General features: G+C 32.8%; 1 protein-coding gene across 1 annotated transcript; it reads left to right on the forward strand.

Moving 5' to 3' along the window:
- Nucleotides 1-498: 498 nt before the first annotated feature.
- Nucleotides 499-19,959, forward strand: LOC143067676 (PIH1 domain-containing protein 1-like). Its single transcript, XM_076241122.1, has 10 exons — nucleotides 499-625; nucleotides 6,466-6,553; nucleotides 6,991-7,060; nucleotides 8,276-8,343; nucleotides 9,470-9,731; nucleotides 12,374-12,473; nucleotides 15,504-15,584; nucleotides 15,854-15,941; nucleotides 16,228-16,371; nucleotides 19,746-19,959. Exons 2-10 carry the CDS (start codon nucleotides 6,485-6,487, stop codon nucleotides 19,782-19,784), a joined length of 921 nt encoding a protein of 306 aa, XP_076097237.1. The 5' UTR covers nucleotides 499-625; nucleotides 6,466-6,484; the 3' UTR covers nucleotides 19,785-19,959.
- The last annotated feature ends 4,957 nt before the right edge of the window (nucleotides 19,960-24,916 follow it).

A 24,916-nucleotide genomic window follows, 5' to 3' on the forward strand; every position in this document is an offset into this window, starting at 1 on the left:
ATCATGTGTTTAGGTAGGCACATGAAAACAATTCGCTAGACATTCTGTGTGATTAAATCAAGTTCTTTTATATGGTAATTCATCATATGTTCATACACATACTGTATATATTAGAATTTCCCTCCCCCAGTTTTTGTTATTGTATTCTTGAAATGTTAAAGCCAATCGAACAAAGAGGGTTTTATATATATAAGTCAAATAATAATAATAAAAAATACATATCATCGGAAGCACCAGTGACAAATCAATATGATTTTACGCTGTTCAAAATGCCGTTCTGATCTTTGTAAATAAGCGCCATACAAGTTAATGCCATTTCAATAATTATTTACTAACAAAAAATATGCCAATTAAACTATACCTTCGCACATCCTTTAGCATAAATTTTGAGATTCGTTGTGGTGCGTTATTAACTCAACTTAATAAAAATGTATTGTGGTATTTTGAATGATCCCGAGAAGACACAATCTCAGGAGACTTGTAAAATTATGCGCCCGACTTTGTTGCGGATATTACACTGTGTTTGTTTGACAACATCAGGAAATTTCCATGCTTTTTCTTCTTTAGCCGGTTTAATTAACAAGTTCAGACAGTTCAAAGGAAGAACCATATTAAAGACTACTGTGTAAATATAGATATGGTTTAAAAGCATTCATATATCTCTTTCAGATGCGAATCAAACACAAATGAAAGAATATGTACTACACAATAAAAGTCACCATTACTGGCATCTGAACTATAGATCTAATATTACAACCAATCAAAATTATTCATAAGCACATACTATGTTGGTAGTTAATACGTCTTACGACTTAACTGCCATGGATAACTTTAAACTCTAAGTAAATTATAAATAAAAAAAGTAAACAAACTAGAAAAAAATGCATTCATAAAAATTATAAGAAAAAAGTGTGAAATGCTTACATAAATTATTATCTTCTTCTTCCTTGCTATGGGCTAGATTCCTATTAGAATGTAACAAGTCAACTAGACAGAGAATGAGACGGCAATTATCCTGTAACTATTTACAGATAAAACATTCCAAAATATACACAATTTAAACTATGTACCCCTGGCTGCTGTCTTCATGTATGAAAGTGCACTCTGGAACCACTCTATTGTCAGAGCTTCTGTTGTAGCTGTTGGGAGTTGGTTCAATTCTTGTATAAATGAGGGAGGAATGAGTACTTACATTGTACAATGTACAGGGTTCTCGTTAAGACGAGTATACATGTCCTTGACGCATGGAAATTGAACTGGACGCGTCATTTTTTTAAACCTGTGAGTCCCTGGGACGCGTCCTGATTGTATCCCCTGAGTCCCAGAAATATCGTTTTGCCTAGAAGATTTATAATACAACATTGTTTTGAACGTTGTGTTGACAAGAAACTAAACCGGAAGTCGATGTCAAAACATCGATGTGATGCGTAGATCATATTTTTTACAGTTGACAGATTAAAAAGTAAAAATTGTTTGCAAACTATTTTTTAAATACAAATGCATTCTAAATTATTAAAAGCAGTATAATCCAGAAATTAATTCCTTGACCAAATGTTTTCTTTTGTTGACAAACATGTCACATGATCATTTTAGGTGGGAAAAATACTTGGGGAAACACCTAAATAACAGACACCCCTGTCTGGATATTTATAGACATTTAAAATAAACAGCTGAAATGGTAGTGCCATGAAAATAGTTAGACTTGGTGTATATAATTCAATCTACACTAATCTAATTGTGAAAAGGGTGTAGAGAGGAAGGAATTAATTTGTACAGTTATTTTTTTTTGTAATTTAAATTTTGGCAACTAAAAATCACCAGAAAAATTCTTTAACTGAGTTTATTATTATAATCCATTCATATTAAAAAAAAAAAAATAAAACCCTACCTATTGCCCCAATCTTTTTATGGAACTCTGGCTCTGGTAAACCAACATTTTTTTCAATGTGGCCCCACATCAAAAATATGGCATACCCAGAAAGAAGTCTGTTTCATGTATATATTTTGAACAATAACTATTAAGCATTAAGAGGTCATAATTTTTATTGATATAATAAAAACTACCAACCCAACACGTATCGTTTAAGTTGTATTTCGTCATATTTCATTATATTAGGACCACAGGCACTTGTCTCAGAAAAAAAATTCCTATATACTTTAATGGTATATACATGTAAGGGGGGAATCTGAGACAAGTGCCTGTGATTAGGACACGAAAAATTACATGCATCTTGGACTCATCAAAATCTTTTGGGACTCGCCATTTCTAAAAGTGATGAGTCCCAGGACTCACCATGAAAAATTCCTAGTGAGAACCCTGCAATGTATATACTCTCTGGTGTGCTGGTACATTTTGTAGTTGGTATAAACTTTTGTAATGTTTATTGGTCGTTAAGGTTACAGTTGAGTAGAATCTTAGTGTAGAAATGCATGGTTTACGCTTGAGATAGAGTTACACAGATTTAGACGTTTGGCGGGAAAATAAGTGGCCGGGTCGAAAGTTATAGGGATGATCGTAAGGGACTCTCTATGCTCCGTAAGGGTTAACATTTAAAGAACACCCCTGTCAAGTAAATAGTGGTAACGACCACGGGTATATAAGAGAGTGAGAATATATTGGATATATTAAGTGCTAGAAGAGCCTTGATATTCAGAGGACACTTTGTACTGGGTACAAAGTGGACGTACACGTTGACAGGATTGACATAGCAGACTGTCCCACTTGGAGGACAGGCTGTACCAGCCCGCACTGTCTGGTAGTGACAGACTGTCCCACTAGGAGGACAAGTTGTACCAGGCCGCACTGTCAGGTAGTGACAGACTGTCCCACTCGGAGGACAAATTGTACAAGGCACATTGTCTTATAGTGACATAACATCCCATTAGGAGGACAGGCTGTTATATTGTATAAACTTGTATATATAAGAGTTCATATTTACTTTATATCGGCAGAGAGCCCGTGTATATATTTTGGTTCATTGTGCATAATAAAGATAACTTTGTAGTTTTTAGTCTTGCCATATTATTTGTGGACAACTTGGATCCAAGTATTGACTGGAACGGACGTTTGGGATATAAACGCCTGGTTACATGTTACACTTTGTTTGTCTCTAGTACGTCCATCGTTTGGGGGGAAGTAGAAATAGCATGAATGTCCATAAGCTCTTGCTGGATCCTGTTAAGCATGATGATTGGAAGGTTACTTTGTCTGTTAGCTAGTGGTTCCAATCCTACAGGTATTTGATCATTAATTTTTTTGTTGTAACACCCCCGTGTTTTGTCAGTGCAGTTGTTTGTTACAAACCTAGAGGCCCTCCTTTGTACTTCTTCTTGTTGATATATGTCCTCAGTGGTATGAGGGTCCCATGATGCATATTCTAGAGTTGGTTTGACCAGAGAGATAATGTAAACATTTTAAAGTCAGGAGTTAGTCTTGTATGTTTTTTAATTTTAGTTCATTTATATGTTTTGGAGTTAAGTATGATTTCATTTTTAGCTCACCTTGCCGAAAGGCCAAGTGAGCTTTTCTCATCACTTGGCGTCCGTCGTTGTCCGTCGTCGTCGTCCTGCGTTAACTTTTACAAAAATCTTCTCCTCTGAAACTACTGGGCCAAATTTAACCAAACTTGGCCATAATCATCATTGGGGTATCTTGTTTAAAAAATGTGTCCGGTGACCCGGCCAACCAACCAAGATGGCCACCATGGCTAAAAATAGAACATAGGGGTAAAATGCAGTTTTTGGCTTATAACTCAAAAACCAAAGCATTTAGAGCAAATCTGACATGGGGGTAAAATTGTTCATCAGGTCAAGATCTATCTGCCCTGAAATTTTCAGATGAATCGGATATTCCGTTGTTGGGTTGCTGCCCCTGAAATGGTAATTTTAAGGAAATTTTGCTGTTTTTGGTTATTATCTTGAATATTATTATAGATAGAGATAAACTGTAAACAGCAATAATGTTCAGCAAAGTAAGATCTACAAATAAGTCAACATGACCAAAATGGTCAGTTGACCACTTTAGGAGTTATTGCCCTTTATAGTCAATTTTTAACCATTTTTCGTAAATCTTAGTAATCTTTTAGAAAAATCTTCTCCTCTGAAACTACTGGGCCAAATTTAACCAAACTTGGCCATAATCATTATTGGGGTATCTAGTTTAAAAAATGTGTCCGGTGACCCGGCCAACCAACCAAGATGGCCACCATGGCTAAAAATAGAACATAGGGGTAAAATGCAGTTTTTGGCTTATAACTCAAAAACCAAAGCATTTAGAGCAAATCTGACATGGGGGTAAAATTGTTCATCAGGTCAAGATCTATCTGCCCTGAAATTTTCAGATGAATCGGATATTCCGTTGTTGGGTTGCTGCCCCTGAAATGGTAATTTTAAGGAAATTTTGCTGTTTTTGGTTATTATCTTGAATATTATTATAGATAGAGATAAACTGTAAACAGCAATAATGTTCAGCAAAGTAAGATCTACAAATAAGTCAACATGACCAAAATGGTCAGTTGACCACTTTAGGAGTTATTGCCCTTTATAGTCAATTTTTAACCATTTTTCGTAAATCTTAGTAATCTTTTAGAAAAATCTTCTCCTCTGAAACTACAGGGCCAAATTTAACCAAACTTGGCCATAATCATCATTGGGGTATTTAGTTTAAAAAATGTGTCCGGTGACCCGGCCAACCAACCAAGATGGCCGCCATGGCTAAAAATAGAACATAGGGGTAAAATGCAGTTTTTGGCTTATAACTCAAAAACCAAAGCATTTAGAGCAAATCTGACATGGGGGTAAAATTGTTCATCAGGTCAAGATCTATCTGCCCTGAAATTTTCAGATGAATCGGACATTCCGTTGTTGGGTTGCTGCCCCTGAAATGGTAATTTTAAGGAAATTTTGCTGTTTTTGGTTATTATCTTGAATATTATTATAGATAGAGATAAACTGTAAACAGAAATAATGTTCAGCAAAGTAATATCTACAAATAAGTCAACATGACCAAAATGGTCAGTTGACCACTTTAGGAGTTATTGCCCTTTATAGTCAATTTTTAACCATTTTTCGTAAATCTTGATTATCTTTTAGAAAAATCTTCTCTGAAACTACTGGGCCAAATTTTACCAAACTTAGCCATAATCATCATTGGGGTATCTAGTTAAAAAAATGTGTCCGGTAACTCGGCCAACCAACCAAGATGGCCGCCATGGCTAAAAATAGAACATAGGGGTAAAATGCAGTTTTTGGCTTATAACTCAAAAACCAAAGCATTAAGAGCAAATCTGACAGGAAGTAAAATTGTTGATCAGGTCACGATCTATCTGCCCTGGAATTTTCAGATGAATCAGATAATCGGTTGTTAGGTTGCTGCCCCTGAATTGGAAATTTTGAGGAAATTTTGCTGTTTTTTTGTTATTATCTTGAATATTATTATAGATAGAGATAAACTGTAAACAGCAATAATGTACAGCAAAGTAAGAACTAAAAATAAGTCAGAATAACCAAAATAGTCAATTGACCCCCTATGGAGTTATTGCCCTTCATAGTCAATTTTTAACAATTTTCTTAAAATTTGAAGATTTTCAATAACATTTTCCACAGAAAGTACTGTTGTAGAGAGAGATAATTGTAAGCAGCAAGAATGTTTAGTAAAGTAAGATCTACAAACACATCACCATCACCAAAACACAATTTTGTCATGAATCCATCTGTGTCCATTGTTTAATATTCACATAGACCAAGGTGAGCGACACAGGCTCTTTAGAGCCTCTAGTTTAGTGAGCTAGTACACATATTTATTTAGGGCTAGGTTAGACCCACAGGAGACCAAGTGAGGGATTTTCTCACTGCGTTGAAGACCCATTGGTGGCCTTCTGCTGTTACTGCTCTTTGGTCGGGTTGTTGTCTCTTTGACATATTCCCCATTTCAATTCTCAATTTTATAAAAAACATGTATTGAAATACACGATTGGGAACAAGAAAACCAAAGTTTCAATGAAAAATCAGCATTTGTTTCTGTTAGCAAATATTATGATTTCAGGCAGCAAACAATAGCATAGGATCAGATTCCCCTATGTTACACGTCATCTAATTTTAAAGAACCAAAATAATTGAAGGGAATATATACAATATTGTTTAACAAAAAGTGGCAGAATAATCTTATGGCTGCAAAAGTCTGCCAGCACATTCCAAGAACTATACTGGTCTTCAAAATTGTTGTTACAAAAAAAATCACCAGCAAATTTCCAAACAATTCCGGTGAAGTTCAATGCATCCCCCTATTTTCAGTCATGTTTCATTTTGTTATGCCTTCATATTTAAATTGCAATCACGCATAGTCAATCTAAGAAGTGTACATGGTGTAAGGATAAAGGGTAAGGTATGAATTTTATTTTTTGTTCTTGTTTTATAATTATGTAAAAGTTTAAAGTGATGTGTGCATTTTATGTATGTATATTGAAGGACTGAAATCAAATAAAAGATGTTAAATCCTGAGATGACAGATGAAGATGCTGCCAATGCATTTCTAAGCAAGTTGATGTTAGACACAGTAAGTTCTCTACTTATTATTAAAGTACCTTGCACAATTTTAAAAAGGTGTTTAGTAGCCAGCCTCAGTCTATGTGATTTTCTCATTGTATTAAAGACCCATTAGTGGCCTTTAGCAGTTTTCTGCTCTTTGATCCAGTCTTTGTCTTTTGACAACATATGTGGAAATGGAATGTAGTTACTGCTAATCTGTACATGTATGTGTGCAACTGCAAGTAATTTCCACCTTGTCAACACAATTTAAATATTTGTAATGGTTGTGTATCTGTATTGGGGGAATCTACAGGTTCAAAATATTAATGAGAATGTTTAGACCATACTTGGCAAGATAATTATTATATTGAAAATATAAACTGCAAATAAGTTGAAAGGTAGATTATTCATATTCAAAATATTGTCCAAAAAAACTCTAAATGTGTTAAATTGTTATATTTTCAGAATAAAGAAGAAAGTGATACTGGACCTTCTTATGGTGGAATTCCGTATGTAACAGTTGTACCATCACCTGGTAATTCAGTTATATTAGATGCGTAAACATCATAAATACTTGAAAGATTTTTTTATGCATTATCACCTTGCAATGATTTAGAGTATGTCATGTAAATAATAAAAGGCATTGACTTGTGCAGAATACTGACCATAGCATTTCAAGGAAAAGTTTCAAAAAGTTTAAAAGGAAAGAAAACTGTTGAGCAAATTTCCATCCACCCATTTTACGGGAGCTTGCTTAAACTGTGTATAAAATTATAATCCTGGTACCTTTGATAACTATTTACACCACTGGGTTGATGCCACTGCTGGTGGACGCTTCGTCCCTGAGGGTATCACCAGCACAGTAGTCAGCACTCTTGTGTTGACATGGATATCAATGATATGGTCATTTTTATAAATTTCCTGTTACAAAACTTTGAAATGAAAAACTAAGGATTTTCTTATCCCAGGAATAGATTAGCTTAGTTGTATTTGACACACCCTTTTGGAATTTTGGGTCCTCAATGCTCTTCAACTTTTTATTTGTTTGATTTTTTAACACTTTTGATTGGAGTGTTACTGATGAGTCTTATGTAGACAAAACGCACGTCTGGCGTATAAAATTAGAATCCTGGTACCTTTGATAACTAATTTAACCTAATTTTTAAGCAGGAAAAGGTATCTTATATAAAAAAAATCACTAAATTCTACTTATAATTCTACTCTAATTTTTTAAGTCTACGTCTTTTATATCTTGATTTTTTTTCTAAACAACAGCAAATGTAATACACAGGCTAAAATATTAATGTATAATGTCAATGAGACAACTCTTAACCAGAAACCAAATGGCATTGAAGTAAACATCTATTAGTCGCTATACATGTACAGCCTTCAACTATAAGCAATCCCCAAATCGTCTAGTGATCTATAAAAAGCCCCAAATTGACAACTGTAAAGCAATTTAAATGAGTTAAATAAAAGCCTGATTTATGTACAAAACAGTAAACACATATGATATACAGCAACAGAGGACAACCACTGAATTACAGGCTCCTGATTTGGATCAAGCACTTGGAGTGTGGTGGAGGGTAATCATGTTTGCTGGTACCAAACTTTCCCCCTAACCTGGGATAATAGTGTTAAGTTAAAAAACACTTTAAATGAAGTTGGCTATAATTATACAAGTATATATCTTTTGTGCAATATATTTCTGTATGCGTACAATTGTATTTTATTATATATAATTTTTCAGGTTTTTGTGTCAAGACAAAGAATGACTCTGGACAGAAAATCTTCATCAATGTGTGTCATTGTGATAATGTAAGTCAAAATTTTTAGTTATGTTATCAGGGTGATGTATCTCTTTAAACTTATTTGTTTATTGAAAAAGTTATGGGTAATTCTTATCATTTATTTTTGTGCAATGAGATAATACATGTATTAGTTACATAGTGTGCAATTGTCCTTATATGGGAATCAGGTTGATAAAATTCATATCAAGCGAAGGCCTCACCCTTATTAGGGCAATTGCACACTGTCTAACACATTATCCTGATTTTGTTATCACATCACTTATTTATAGTTTTATTCCATGATAAATTTCATTTGACGACAATACACACCATGTGACCAATTTAGCCTGATTTATAGACACTTATTATTGTTTTTTCCATGATAAATTTCGAATCAGGACAATTGCACACTGTGTAACAAATTTCTTATTTTTTTAAAATGAGATTATATTAATTATTTATCAAAATTATAAAGTCAAATGATAAGATTTATTTAGATATTTGATGTTTGTCAAAGACTGTATAAATAAAAAATAGAAAGAATATACCAAGGGCCAATGAAAAATAATAAATCCAATAAAAGTAGACAAAACCTTTGCAAAAAATTAAAAAATAGGAAAGACCAAACAACAATAAACATCAATATCTAATTAATAAACTTATCTGAGCAACATAAACCTAACTTAAAAATGTGTTAGACCCAGGTTCTCTGGAAGGGTAAGCAGTTCCTTCTCCACATCTACCAATGATAATGCTTAGATATGTAAACACATCTGTTATGCCATAACTTCTAATGACAAATAAGTGCCCAAGATGATGTCATGAAACTGCCAATATTAACATACAGAAAGTACAAACTAAAGAACGTCTTTAAGCTGTCACATCTTGACATAGTTCACATTAATGTAAATGCAACACCACCCTATATTCACATCTTTTATTACAATAACAAAATCAAAAAAATTCTAAATCAGCAAAATTTTGTGAACTTTAGCAATTGATAAAATAAAAGAATAAATATTCTAATTTGAGTTTATTGACAGATGAGTAGTCAATAAATGAAAGCAAATCTTATCATTGTCATTTAAATATTGTTTAATTTTCATCAAATTGATATTCCATTGTAAACACTTCAATAATTATTAAATCTATAGGTTCCTCAGCCAAGAGACATCACAGAAGATGATTTATTAAAGCTGTTGGACTCGGATGATCCGTTTAGTTTCCGAGTTCCGATGAGTTTAGGAGAGCCTCATGCTGAGACAGACAAGAGTGGTAGTGGGTGTACTGTCTATGATATTGTTGTTCACACGCAATTCTTAGAGAAAATGAAGACCAGTGAAGTGTTCAAGGCTTTTTTCTTAAGTGTATCAATGGAGGGTATAGAAGACAAATTCAAAACAACAATTGACAGAAGTAAGTAGCCATGTAATTGTACTGGTTGTCCTTGGATATTGATAATTTGTTGTTTAAAAAACAAAACTTATCGTTATTTGTGTACCATGCTTTACATCACAGTCACCCTTAATCAGTTAATGACAGGAGGAAAAGGGAGAAGGTCTAATGCTAAAGTACAAATGTGATTCCATCGTGAGATCAATAAGTCAAGTGTCCAGGGTTGGCAAAGTATTACCCGCCCGGGAAAACCCAGGCGGGAATTCCCGGGTTTTCCCGGGCTGGGCAATACTCCAAGAAATGGGTAATACTGGGTAATACTGGGCAATAAGACTTTTTAAGCTTATTTTAACACAAAATAGTAAAGTCTTGTTGTAGTTTCATAGTATTATGGCTAAACATGCTAAATATGTACATTTTATACAGATAACCATTGAGAGTCATGTTTCTAGAAGATTGAAAATTCAATTTCATTCTTTTCTCCACTACTTCTATGTAGGCAGAATACAAAATTTAAATATTTTAGGATTATTAATACCTTGTTAATTTCCATGTATTGTTTCAACTATCCAAACTTTAAAAAAAAAATGCATTTTACAGCAGTGTTTATGTGAATTATAAATTTAAATGTCTATGCAATTATATTGCTAAATAAACACCCTACAGGGTCAAGTCATTGGGCGATATCTTTTTGCGCCAAAAAGTAACTCATTTGCGCCACAACTTAATTGCGCCAATACCTCTTTTCCGCCACCTAAGTTTCAAAACTATAGGTATCATTTGCGCCAATAAAATAATCATCTAATTGCGCCAATTCTATATATTTTTATTTATATATAACAACTAAATGATTGACTAGGTACCAACAGCAAAAAATTCCTCTGACATTGTACACTGAAATTTCAAATTATCCTCGCATCCTAATAAAATTATACCGCTTTCTTGATCGTTACACAATACAAAGCTCTGACAACACATTGGTTGCTTTTCTTTTACACGCAGTTCTCAAAATTTGACGTTCTAATTTCTGGACACTGATAATGAACAAAAAATATATTTCTTTTTACAAATGAAAATATTGTATTTTATACTGCCAAATCTGCTAAGAAATTTTATTAAAGCGAAAATGTATTTTATACTCGTGATAGTTGACTTGTATTTGCATTATAATTTTAAGAAAAAATTGTTTTATAGTCTTTCAAAACTTTTTATAGAGTGGCTCTTGTTGTTAACTTGTGTTTTAAAAAGCTGTATATTTTATATGTAACAAGTGGCGAGACTTTAATAAAGTATTTGTCTTCTCTTGTCTTGATATAGGTAAAACATGTAAAGGTATGATATAGGTAAAAAATATTAGCAGGTAAATGTGGCGCAATTTCATTTCATTTAATGGCGCAATTAATACCATCAAAATAAAAGAGAGTGGCGCAATTAATACCTTTTCGAAACTGCAATTGGCGCAAATTGATTCTGCCCAAGTCATTAACCCTTATAGAAATTACAAAGAACATATCACAACAAAGACTGAATAATGTTATATAAACATATCAATGTCCTAATATGAATAATTACTAATTAATTAGTGATGTACATATAAATTATACAAAAGTAATTTTTTTCACATTTTCTTGTTAATTCTTAATGCAAGATATATACATTTGAAAAACGAATTCTTTGAATTTATGTTAACAGTTTGACCAATCTAGACGAGAGGGTGATTTAATAGACTTTCAGAAGAGAATTATTGATAAAGGCCTTTTCCATTAATATTTGTGTAATGTGTGCCTACATGTTTACTTGTCTCATAGTTGCAAGAATAGTACTTTTTCAAATTTATATACACTTGTATTATCACTCTCAAACAAGTAAACTAATTTATAAATCAAAATGTGTTTATAAATATCTTAAATGTATTGCAATTGAGTTTGATCACTGAATCCTCTTTAAAATTAAGACCAGTATTTTATATTACCCAGTATTGCCCAGTATTACCCATTAAAACCCAGTAAAACCCGGGTTTTCCCAGTATTTCCCACTGGGCTGGGCAATACTCATAAAACCCGGGTTTTTGCCAACCCTGCAAGTGTTATTTTAATTTTACATATTGTTGAATACTGTAAATTCAGAAATTATTGCGTGTATTTATTATTGCGATTTTGTCATTTTAGACTTAATTGCGATTTTAATTTTTACAATTTTGAGAAAAATCTTGTTTAATTCATATAAGATATTTCAAAATGCGAGTTTAAATTATTGCGTTTACAACTCTGACGCATTTTTCGCAATAATAAAAACCTCGCATTAATTTCTGAATTTACAGTAAATACATTTTTTTTTATTATACTTCATGTTAAAATGTAAGTTTTTGATTGGTTTATTCAACAGAGATAATTTACACTATTCCATAGCTCAATGATTATTCTATTACCTTTCACACTTTATCTTATACAGGGGCTTGTTTTGTACAATAGGTCATAGTTTATTTCTTTCAATATAAAGTTTGAACGTCAATGATAATGAAAAATTCAGTATAATGAATTGAATAAGAAATATCTGAGAGGGTGAAAGAGCAAATTGTTACCCATTTAAGTTAATTAGGTCTTACGACATTGGTGAAAAAGAAGAAGGAGGTATTGCATGTTTGTTTTCTTGTCTATTTTAAGAATGGATTATTTTAAAGAACAGAAAATCAATCGGCACTTTACAGGAACATAATGTGAGAAAGCAGTCTAAACCAGTTATCATGGATATGGATGAATATGGGTATGTTGTTAAATGACACAGAAAAAATAGTATTTCAAGATTTTTGTGTGTTCCAGCTGTTTTACTTAATTTCAAAGCAATAAATAATAAAAGCAAATTTGTGTGAATTCATTTTTGTGTTAAGATGCATGACATGCCACCCAAAACACTTCAGTACTGACTTGATATCTAAATCTTCCAAAGTTAATCTCAAACAAAATATTGCAGTGATGTGATCATTATATAGATCCTATCCAGTCAATTTTATGCAATTTATTGATGGTATATTATATTTACATATTCAAGGTACAAATGATGTGTATTTTTAAATAACCACACTTGTCATTTACTTTGTTGAAAGTTACAAAAGTAATGCATGGTGTCATACACCATGCATTACTTTTGTAACTTTCAACAAAGTAAAGTTTTCTTGACAAGTGTGGTTATTTAAAAATACACATCATTTGTTATAAGAAAAGACTCAACTATAAATATACAATCATGAACTAAAGAAGATAACACCAACTCAAATTTATAATTTGCCTAGCAAAAACAAATTCAATGTTTTATGATAAATCACAAAATTGCAAAATGAAAGCAATCTTTCCATTTCAGTGCTCACTAGTGCAGTTTGATATTTGTAGCTACATGTATATGGCCAAATTGATACAATAAGTTTTGGAAATGTAGGAAATATTTTGTTTAAATGTTTATGTACAGGTGAAGCTGCTTTTGTAAAAGTGTCTCTTAAATTTCCCTAAATAGCTGTTAAATTTTCTTGCATACAGTTTTTGTCGAGCCTGCAACTTTTGTTGCAGAAAGCTCGACATAGGGATAGTGATCCGGCGGCGGCGGCAGCGTTAGCTAACTTCTTAAAAGGTTTATATTTTAGAAGGTGAAAGACCTGGATGCTTCATACTTTGTATATAGATGCCTCATGTTACGAAGTTTCCGTCAGTCACATGTCCAATGTCCTTGACCTCATTTTCATGGTTCAGTGACCACTTGAAAAAAAAGTTCAGAATTTTTGTAATGTTAAATTCTCTCTTATTATAAGTAATAGGATAACTATATTTGGTATGTGCGTACCTTGCAAGGTCCTCATGCCCGTCAGACAGTTTTCACTTGACCTCGACCTCATTTCATGGATCAGTGAACAAGGTTAAGTTTTGGTGGTCAAGTCCATATCTCAGATACTATAAGTAATAGGGCTAGTATATTTGGTGTATGGAAGGACTGGAAGGTGTACATGTCCAACTGGCAGGTGTCATCTGACCTTGACCTCATTTTCATGGTTCAGTGCTTATAGTTAAGTTTTTGTGTTTTGGTCTGTTTTTCTCATACTTTATGCAATAGGACTACTATATTTGTTGTATGGAATGATTGTAAGGTGTACATGTCTAGCGGGTAAATGTCATCTGACCTTGACCTCATTTTCATGGTTCAGTGGTCAAAGTTAAGTTTTTAAGTTTTGGTCTTTTTATCTTATATTATATGCCAAAGGTCAACTATATTTGGTGTATGGAAATATATTATGATCTATATGTCAGTCCCGCAGGTTTTATTTGACCATGACCTCAAGTGCACGGTTCATTGCACAGTGTTAAGTTTTTGTGTTTTGGTCTATTTTTCTTAAACTATAAGTAGTAGGTCAACTATATTTGTTGTATGGAAGCTTTGTTAGCTGTACATGTCTGCCTGGCATGGTTCATCTGACCTTGACCTCATTTTCATGGTTCATTGGTCTTTGTTTAGCTATCTTGGTTAATGTTAAGTTTATGTGACAGTTGTAATAAAGCTTTATACTTAGGACTATCAACATAATATCAATGATTAGTAAAGAAGGCGAGACATTTCAGTGTGTGCACTCTTGTAGTTATTTGCTACTAAAATTGCAGGGAAACTTTCTCTTATTTGCAAAACTAAAAATAGAGTCAACAAAGCATGATTGAGAATATGAAACAATAGGTGCAATCCAGGAGGCCTTGCAAATATAAAAATAGTGGCTGTGTGCAAAACCAATAAACATTGTATTGGAGTAGTTATTGCCATCTTTACTTTGTAATCTGAATAGTCCATTTGCCAATTACTGATTTGATTCTGTTATTACACACTTTTTAAACAAATTACTTCCCTTTGTCAATCATAGACTGGTTCCATACCGGACAAAATTGGCTTTTGGCAATGCAAAGCATGATGAATTCAAAGTGATGTATTGGCGGTTTAACTAATTTTTCATGAAAAATAGTTTCGGATGTCAAAAGTATTTAGCTAAACAACAAATTAATGTAATTATAAGATTTGAAAACCTTAAAGATTACTCACATTACGAACAGGTAAAGGAGTAGGGACATTAAGGCCTGGTTTTGGCCCAAGAAAATAAAAGGTTTGATAACTATTTCAAATTGGCACATAATGTTTAGAAATGCAAAGGGTCAAGAAATATAAATGAAAAACATAAAGATTTTTATCTGATGACGTCACAATAGCGTCATAATATGTACTGTTTTCACAAAAACGATGAAAAATACAGAATTTATGCAGTTTTCTATCTTTATTTCCATTGTGGAAACAATGTGCGCTGCCAAGAAACAACAAAATAATTTAACAGAAGCTTTATAACTATTGACATAATCTCACTAAATATAAAGGGTGCGCACATACTTTTTCAATCTAAAATATACTTAAAAATGTGATGAAAAACAGGGAAAATCAATAAATTTTACAAAATATGCAAATTAATTCATGATTTGTTGCCATGGTAACTTGTTCAATGTCAAATATGTTTTGTTTTTCTGAATACCTTGTACCTAAGTCAAGCTTTAAGTAAATTAAGAAAATGTATGATAACTTTTAAATTTACAGTAATTTTTGGGCCAAATAAGGGCCTTATTGCCCCTACTCCTTAGCCCTTTTTGCTAGCTCTCCATTGTAAATAATAATTAATGTCCTTCATAAGGGAGACAACTAAAAAAGGGATCTCTAATTACAGGGTCAAAAACAGGAATTGGCAAATAGCCTATTAATTAAGTATAAATGTTTATTTTACAGATCACCACATGGTAATATTGGTAATCCTCTTATACAAGAAGTAGAGAAAAAGCCACCAACGAAAGAAGAACTGAGAGCGAGGTACTCTATACATATTATAGGCTAAAAAAATATATTTGTTTGACACATCTTTTTTTGAAAGGAAAGCATAACATTTGACCCAAACAAATGTCATATATGGGTCAAAATATTTGTTTATTTGATTGAAGTTTTTTTAATAAGAAGCTGACTAAAAAACTTAAGAAATTGATAGAACTTGTTTTCTAATAGTAATCTAATACTGCCATTTTTAGAAAAAAAGATTTCCTTGAAATATTCCTATATATATGTATATGTGTTGTTTATTTTAGGGGAGAGGAACCACTGTTTAGAATAATACAAGAGCCTCCAGTTGGTCATCCAGAATTTTTAGTAGCAGAAATCAATCTTCCAAAAGTTGTGAGTATAAATTATAAATCATTGTACAATAGTTTCTGTAAAAGTAGCAATATTCTGGAAAATCTCAGATTTGACATATTTTAACAAAAAAATTCAGACTAATATTAAAAATTGGTTTATTGGAACAACATTGATTTTCTTGTTATTTTTAAGATGATGTTTTTACATTGTAAATCCAGATTAAAAAGATATACAGTTGCTCACTTATTTAACCCCAACTCAATTAGTAGATTCTTTTTTGAAGTAAAAGTATTGCAGATGCATTAAAAAAATTATTATATTTCAGAAATTAACCACCTCATTAGAGTTAGATATAGGAGAGGATAGAATCCTCCTACAGACCAGATCTAATGTATATTACCTAGATATATACATACCTTACAACTTGATACAGGAAGAATGTGGGGCTCAATTTAATAAGAAAACTAGAGTAAGTATTGGGCATGTGTAAAGGGAATCAATGGGTACCCAACACTGATACAGCAATTTAACTTTACAAACAAACAAAATCTAGTTTAACTGAGAGCAAAATTAACACTATATATTATGACTGCTAAGTTAACTTTTGTAAATTCATCCTCATTGAATCATACTTTCATAATAAATCTATGTTTTTTCCGCTCTTTCTCTTGATTCTGAAATCATGTCAGATAGATGTATTAGTGAAACTTCTGCTTCCTATGTTATGGTGATTAGAGCTGGTTTGGTTTTGTTAGGCAGTTACCTTTTTATGGCCCCGCAACGAAGTTGTTGGTGCCATATAGTTTTACCCTTGTCCGAAATTCTGCTTTCCGTCTTTCTGTAATTCTGTCATTCCGTCCTTCCGCAACAAACCATTATACAGAGTTTTTTTCGAAACGCTTTCAGATATTGGGCTGTTTTTTGGTATGTGAGTTAACCATGATGAGTTACAGATCAAGTTTAAGTGTCGTTCCACTCCACTAATGTTTGCCAAAATAACGGGCTTTGGACATTGAGAAATTGTTGAAAATCACAGTTATACGGTCTTTTTTTCTAAACGCCTTCAGATATTGAGCTGATTTTTGGGATGTGAGTTAACTAGGATGAGCTACAGACCAAGTTTAAGTTTCGTTGTGCTCCACTAATTTTTGCCGAAATTTTGGGCTTTGGACTTTAAGAAATTGTTGAAAATCCAAGTCATACAGACTTTTTTTTCTAAACGCCTTCAGATATTGGGCTGATTTTTGGTATGTGAGTTGACCATGATGAGTTATAGGTCAAGCTTAAGTTTTGTTCCGTCTGCTTATTAGGGCCCCGCCTTTATAGTGATCAGTCTGTCTGTCCGTCCGTCGGTCCGTCCGTCCGTCCGTAACACTTTAACTTTGTGTCCGCTCCATATCTAGAGAACCATTATGATTTCATACTTTATACTTTACATGTTTATTAACCACCACCAGAGGGCGTGTCATGATGTATGTACAACTTCCTAGGTCAAAGGTCAAGGTAAAAAACTTTGGTTTCAGTTGACAACCCTGTGTCCTGTGGTGAAGATCGTGTCCGCTCTATATCTTGAGAACCGTTATGATTTGAAAGTTTATACTTGACATCCATTTTAACCAACACCAGAGGGTGTGTCATGATGTATGTACAACTTCCTAGGTCAAAGGTCAAGGTCAAAAACTTTGGTTTCAGTTGACAACCCTGTGTCCTGTGGTGAAGATCGTGTCCGCTCCATATCTAGATAACCGTTATGATTTCAAAGTTTATACTTGACATCCATTTTAACCACCACCAGAGGGCGTGTCATGATGTATGTACAACTTCCTAGGTCAAAGGTCAAGGTAAAAAAAACGTTGGTTTCAGTTGACAACCCCGTGTCCTGTGGTGAAGATCGTGTCCGCTCCATATCTAGATAACCGTTATGATTTCAAAGTTTATACTTGACATCCATTTTAACCACCACCAGAGGGCGTGTCATGATGTATGTACAACTTCCTAGGTCAAAGGTCAAGGTAAAAAAAACTTTGGTTTCAGTTGACAACCCCGTGTCCTGTGGTGAAGATCGTGTCCGCTCCATATCTAGATAACCGTTATGATTTAAAAGTTTATACTTGACATCCATTTTAACCACCACCAGAGGGCGTGTCATGATGTATGTACAACTTCCTAGGTCAAAGGTCAAGGTAAAAAAAACTGGTTTCAGTTGACAACCCCGTGTCCTGTGGTGAAGATCGTGTCCGCTCTATATCTTGAGAACCGTTATGATTTCAAATATTATACTTGACATCCATTTTAACCAACACCAGAGGGTGTGTCATGATGTATGTACAACTTCCTAGGTCAAAGGTCAAGGTAAAAAAAACTTTGGTTCCAGTTGACAACCCCGTGTCCTGTGGTGAAGATCGTGTCCGCTCCATATCTAGATAACCGTTATGATTTCAAAGTTTATACTTGACATCCATTTTAACCACCACCAGAGGGCGTGTCATGATGTATGTACAACTTCCTAGGTCAAAGGTCAAGGTAAAAAAAACTTTGGTTTCAGTTGACAACCCCGTGTCCTGTGGTGAAGATCGTGTCCGCTCCATATCTAGATAACCGTTATGATTTCAAAGTTTATACTTGACATCCATTTTAACCACCACCAGAGGGCGTGTCATGATGTATGTACAACTTCCTAGGTCAAAGGTCAAGGTAAAAAAAACTTTGGTTTCAGTTGACAACCCCGTGTCCTGTGGTGAAGATCGTGTCCGCTCTATATCTTGAGAACCGTTATGATTTCAAATATTATACTTGACATCCATTTTAACCAACACCAGAGGGTGTGTCATGATGTATGTACAACTTCCTAGGTCAAAGGTCTGTCTGTCTGTTGGTCTGTCCATCGCTAACAAATTTGATCCACACTATATTTTGAGAGGACAGCTGTTATTAAAATCTTAGAATAAAATCACACATGAGACTATGTAATAACTTCAAATAATGCTTCATATCAGATTATCCATACAACTTATTTACCCCACGTTATTGACAGCGGGGCCCACAGAGATGGCTCCCATCTCAATGGTATCTAGTTTTCCCTGAAATTACGGGCTTTGTACTTTGAGAAATTATTGAAAATCACAGTTATACAGATTTTTTCTCTATTCCCCTCCAGATGTTGAGCTGATTTTTGATATGTGAGACTACCATCATGTTTGTGTCCACATGTGTTTATATTGAAATTGCACATTTTTTAACTTTTTTGGACGGGGCCATTCGTGTTGCTTTGACACATCTAGTTTGTGAAATAAGTTCCTCCTTTAATCTTTGAAGCCTCACAGACAAGTTTCACTATTCTGAAGTTGTTCGTAATAATAAGATAACTGTTTTTGGAATTATTTCCCTAATTTTATTGACTGTAGAAATAAACAATTTTTTTGCAAAATTTTCAAAAGAAGGTACACAATTTGTATAATTCAACCCTCCTGCAGTTTTCAATCCCTATTCATGAAAACTCACAGATAAATAGCACATATATTTTAATTGTTCATAGTATTAAAAAAATGTTTTGGTCTGGTTTTACAATTTTCAAGACTTACAAACTTTTTCACCAAAATTTACAAAAAATGTCACCCAATTTGAAAAATGATTCTATAATCAAAACTTCACAGACCAAGTTTAAATTTATTTTAGTAATGAAACTGTTAACATTGAATTGCTGAAAATTGTCCCCCCTTTTCCTAACTTTTGAAATTAGTAATTTAAATAAGCTTTTGTTTTTCGCCTATATTTAAATGTTCCTGATAAACCATGCTCCATGATTTTAAAACATTATTTTAATAATCTTCATTCTTTTTATAGATATTAACCATGACAATGCCAGTCCAGCCTTTAAGCTGACAGTAACCAGACAACAGCAGAACATTTAGTTTATAAACGAAGCCATGGATAAAAAGGCCTACTTGGCCAGCAGACTCTGTCCCAGCTATTTCTATTATGAATTATGAGGGACACTGAAATGTTATTTTGTATAAAATGTGGTAATGTTACATTGAAAAATAAAAATAAAATGACATTCAGTGTTATTTTGTTTTTCCATTCTTTATATACACAAACTATTTAGGTTGCACTTTGTAACTACAGCTATTTCTCATACATAGCCTTTTTTGGGGAGATATATAATATTCATAGATAATTTGATTTGTTGACATACTGGTCCCCAGATATGATCTCTATGTTTCATCTCATAGAGACATAACTTTGGACTGATATAAAAACATACTATTGCGGTGAAATATGAATTCTGAAGTAGGCGAAAAGTGGTAGTTCAAAAATTAAGTATAAGTTTAAACTCTAACAAGTACAGGGCATAGAAATGTTGAAATATGCCACACAGCTCTATGTTTTGACCTTTGGATAAAATAATAGTGCATATCAACTTTCTATTTTAGGATATGATTTGTCACAAAACTTCATAGTAAAAGTGTCACAGTTTTTTTCTGCAAAGGGATTTTCTACGGGAAATTAAATTGTCAGTACTTACAGAAATGGAACCAATAGAAATATTTAAATGATACTTCTGCAATATTTACCATGACCCTTTTTAACAAACAAAAACATGGTTTTGATTGAGATTATTGCATCAAAGTAAAAAATAATCAAAAGGAATTTGAAACAGTGCTTTTAAGAAGAGATATACAAAGCAAAAAAAAAAATAGCAGGACAAGATTTGTACATATATATTTTACAGAAATTGTCAGTCTAATTCACATAGGATTTTTTGTCCTTAAATATTTTTTTTACTAAATTTTTGCATATTTAAACAATACAAAAAAGAGAATAGATCAGCAGGACAAAATTAACATAGCCAAATTGTCATTCAACCCCCTGTTAGCGCTATATTGGTCTTGAAATGTGTTATTGGCTATTTGTTTGCATTTTAAACAAAAATAACAAAAAGTACAGAGGAAAACTGTATATAAATGATCAGTAAAACAAGTTCAACAAAAAAGAGACCTTAATCATGAACTATATTCTAGCTGCAAGAGCATTTAGATCCAGGATGCGACACAGCCACTTTAAAAGAAAAAGTTAGTTTAAGTTTTAGTTATGTAAATATACCAATTAAGTCGGATATTGGGTATGAGGACTTGCTCACTAAAGTCTTTATTGATTTTCTCATTAATTTTTGTGCATGTTTACACTAAACGGATTGTATTAACAGTGGTGTGCTCCTCAAACAAAAATCGCTGTTGGAGTTATGAGGAAGAACGACTAAAATTGACGATACTCAACCATTACTGGCGCCTTCACCAATTGGTTAACCGATCTGATATATCTATGTCATACTTATCTAGTGACATGTTTCTCGATCTTAACTTATACTAATCACAGAAAAGTCGTCTAATTCTTAAACTTACTGATTATATATAATTGTGTTTTACTCCCAATTTTGACATTTTTCGTGAGAGCAGATTGACATGGCGAATGATTCATGCATTGTAGGTGACGTTAACTCACACCCAAGTCAAGTTCACTTATTAAGTCAGTTTTAGTTTTTACTTTGATTTGCATTTCGACTGATTTGAACATCGGTAAATAAACTCATCATAAATACCAGGATTAAAATTTTATATTAACACCAGACATAAAGTCTTGTATCCTAAAAAGTAAAATCATAAAATACAGAACGCCGAGGGAAATTCAAAAGGGAAAGTCCTTAATTAAATGGAAAAATCAAAATCTCAAATACACCAAACGAATGGATAACAACTATCATATTCCTAGCTGACTTGGTACAGATATTTTCTCATGTAGAAAATGGTGGATTGAATCTAGTTTAATAGCTAGCTAAACCCCTCACTTGGATGACAGTCGCAAAAATTCCATTATATTGACTACGATATGTGACAAAACAAACAGACATAATATGTAAAAAAGTCTAAATAGGGGTACAACAGTCAACATTGTCTTATAATCTATCAAGTAACGAATTTATCAAACTGGCCTAATATATTCATTGGCAATAATAAAATTATCAACTGGATAATCATTTGGACTTCACAGTACATTATTATTACTTGTAATAAACACGTCATATTGTTAAATGCTGGATTTTGTCTTTCTTTCTCTAGTTTTTGCAGCGTCCTATTAATTGATTCGTAACAGAAAATGAAATTATATGCATGGATATGAAATATATTAGAAAGCAGTGAATCAGGAAGTGGCAGGCCTTCAGAAGGAAATGTAGGTAAACCTGTAAAATAGAACTAGGTAAAATAACAGATGTTTTTTTTAGACGTGAGTAGCAAAATGTAACCCCATGCAGATGGTGTACAACCATAAGATTTGATGAAATTTAATTACTCCAATTGGTAGTACTAATAAATGATATTGCTGTACAATGAACTTTTCTTTTCTTCATTGGTATCAAATTTATTAAACCAAACCTTTTAGAAAAGTGATTATAGCATCTGTCATATTCCTGACTTGGTATAGCCAGTATCTTACGTAGAAAAGGGCTAACCTTGTTTAATAGCTAGCTAAACCTCTCACTTGTATGACATAAAATTCCATTATATTGACTACGATGTGTGAACAGACATAATAGGTAAAAAGGTCAAAATAAGGGTACAACAGTCTAAATTGTGTTATGATCTTAATCACTAAAATAAAAACAAATGTGTAACAAAGATATATATACACTAACCACACAAACACAATATAAAAGACAAGAATACACAATTTACAATAGCACAATAACACAATAAGTACCTAGTAACGTCAAATGGATATCACCAATACTAGACTTAACACTAAAAGTAATCCTGGTACCTTTGATAACTATATATTCAAACAGACAAATAAAATAATACTACAACATCTTATTAGACATTTGCGGAAACTTTCATACACCTACGATTAGGATTACAACTACACTTTCAGGTAACATTTAAATCTTGAGCTTTCTCAAAGTGTAAAAAGAAATCGTCGATCCAAAACAATGTAACGATAGTGCTGATTTTCTGTAGTTGAACAATGATTTTTTTCTAATATAGTTACAGTAATGTGTTAACATTAATTATTGTATACGGTGTTATCCAGGTTAAAAATGCTGTAATTGTAAGACGTATGATAGAATGAACTAACATTATTTAAAAAAACAAACCATGAGACGCACAAAATATCGCAATTGTCGTTGCAGTAGCTAGATTTGGGACAGTTGCTGAAAAAGAAGTCAGCAATAATTTGTGTTAGGAAAGGTGAAATCAACCATGGAGCACGTTAGCATGTTTATGATAAGTCATACTTTCTCTCTCTCTCTGTTTTTTTTTAAAGAGAATGCGGAAATACAGCGGACGGGTGTTTTTAAGTTATTTATTCTTCATGAAATTTCACTTGCTGTTCGATATAATTTTGGAATCTTTTATTTTTCCTGAATAGGGCAAACACTTTTTTGTATTTGTTTGGTTTCAATAGAAAAAAAATCACAACTATTCGAGAGAAAAAAAAACCCCCGAAAAACAATCATCAACGAACTTCACTATGTGAGAAATATATGTTATACTGTTCGCCAAAGTCAGCTGAAATGTAAGAATAGGTTTACTCAAATACACAACCAAAAATGTGATAAACCTCTGCTACCTACAATATCGCCAAACAAGAAATGACAAACGTTCAAAAGTGTTTTTTCTTTTATGCAATGATTATAATATAGATCTACGGAATCATTAAGTGTGGACGTGTTTTTTTTCGCGATGTCGATAATTATCCCCATGAACATGGGTGTGAGTGGTATGCTCGAAACAAGCTTTAACCCATGTTCTATTTTTATGGAATTGTAATATACAGTGCACTGCCGACGCAGAGGTTGAGGCAGTATTTTCAAAAGGGGATTCCAAACCCCATAAAAGGGGGCGACAATATGTACCTATTCAAAGGCATTGATCGGCAAGAAAATGGGTGTTCCAACCCCCGGTACAGCCCCTGATCTCTATTTAATTGATTGTTATGAATACAAATGCAAAGTGTAGCAGGCGAGAAGAAATTGTTAAAAAAAATCACAATCTATTTAATCCGGCAAGACAACAGTTGCGGATATAAAGTTGTAATCATGCTTAACAAAAACGATACCAACATAGCTATTTCAAATGCAACAGTGTGTAGAGTATTCCCTGAGCAATATTTTTGGTGGTTTTTGTATACTTACCATTGCATTAAAAGTGCCCTGCTTCTGCTGATAATATATAGCATACATCTATCTTCACATTCGGTCCTTATAAATCCTTGTCTTCAAATATTCGGCTTTGTACGGTCCTAATGGTAAATCCAGAAAAGCACGTCGGACACATGAAATTTTAACGTGTTGCTTACATTTTTTTTTTCTTTTTTTTTTTTTTATAGAAGCACCATTTGCTATTTTGTATCTGTATTATTGGTTTGACTTTTGTATTTTGATATGACCCTTTGTTTTTGTCACCTGTAATCGTAAGTCTAAAGTGTAACCCTAGGTTACCTAGTTTCCGCAAATGTCTATTAAGATGATAAACAATGTCAGTACCAACAATCTTATTTCAAGACCGTCGTGTATTTTTTGTGAAGTTGATACAGAATATTTATCATTACCAACAAGGTCTTGGTACCATATGAACTATATTTTTTTAAAGAGGAAAACATTTAAGTCCATCGAAAATGCTATATTTTTTACTATCAAGGAAGACGGAAAATATAGGCCATTATTTTATCTTTATTTTAGAAAGCATTCACGACATTAAATTTTAAAGCAATATAAACGTAAATATACATTTTTTATTTTGTAATCTATCATGATTTTATATAATTTCAAGTATATATAATAAGTTTACATATAATTGAAAAGATTGTAGTTCAAACAATGATTTAAAGATATTTGTAATGTATAAAGTTTAACATGTTTTGTCTTCAAATTTTTATCTCTATCATAATAAGAAATAGATTAAATAAATCTAAAAATACTGTTAAGTAAGTTTTTTCATGTTTCACTATAAAATTTC

Source organism: Mytilus galloprovincialis, chromosome 1 (assembly GCF_965363235.1).
Source record: "Mytilus galloprovincialis chromosome 1, xbMytGall1.hap1.1, whole genome shotgun sequence".
Lineage (NCBI taxonomy): Eukaryota > Metazoa > Mollusca > Bivalvia > Mytilida > Mytilidae > Mytilus > Mytilus galloprovincialis.

What these genes read in the sequence shown, in the direction of transcription:
- LOC143067676 (XM_076241122.1), top strand. Translation starts at nt 6,485, where the DNA reads ATGTTAAATCCTGAGATGACAGATGAAGATGCTGCCAATGCATTTCTA. An exon ending in AACAGTTGTACCATCACCTG is followed by an intron (nt 7,061 to 8,275) that starts GTAATTCAGTTA and finishes ATAATTTTTCAG; the next exon opens with GTTTTTGTGTCAAGACAAAG. An exon ending in ATGTGTGTCATTGTGATAAT is followed by an intron (nt 8,344 to 9,469) that starts GTAAGTCAAAAT and finishes TTAAATCTATAG; the next exon opens with GTTCCTCAGCCAAGAGACAT.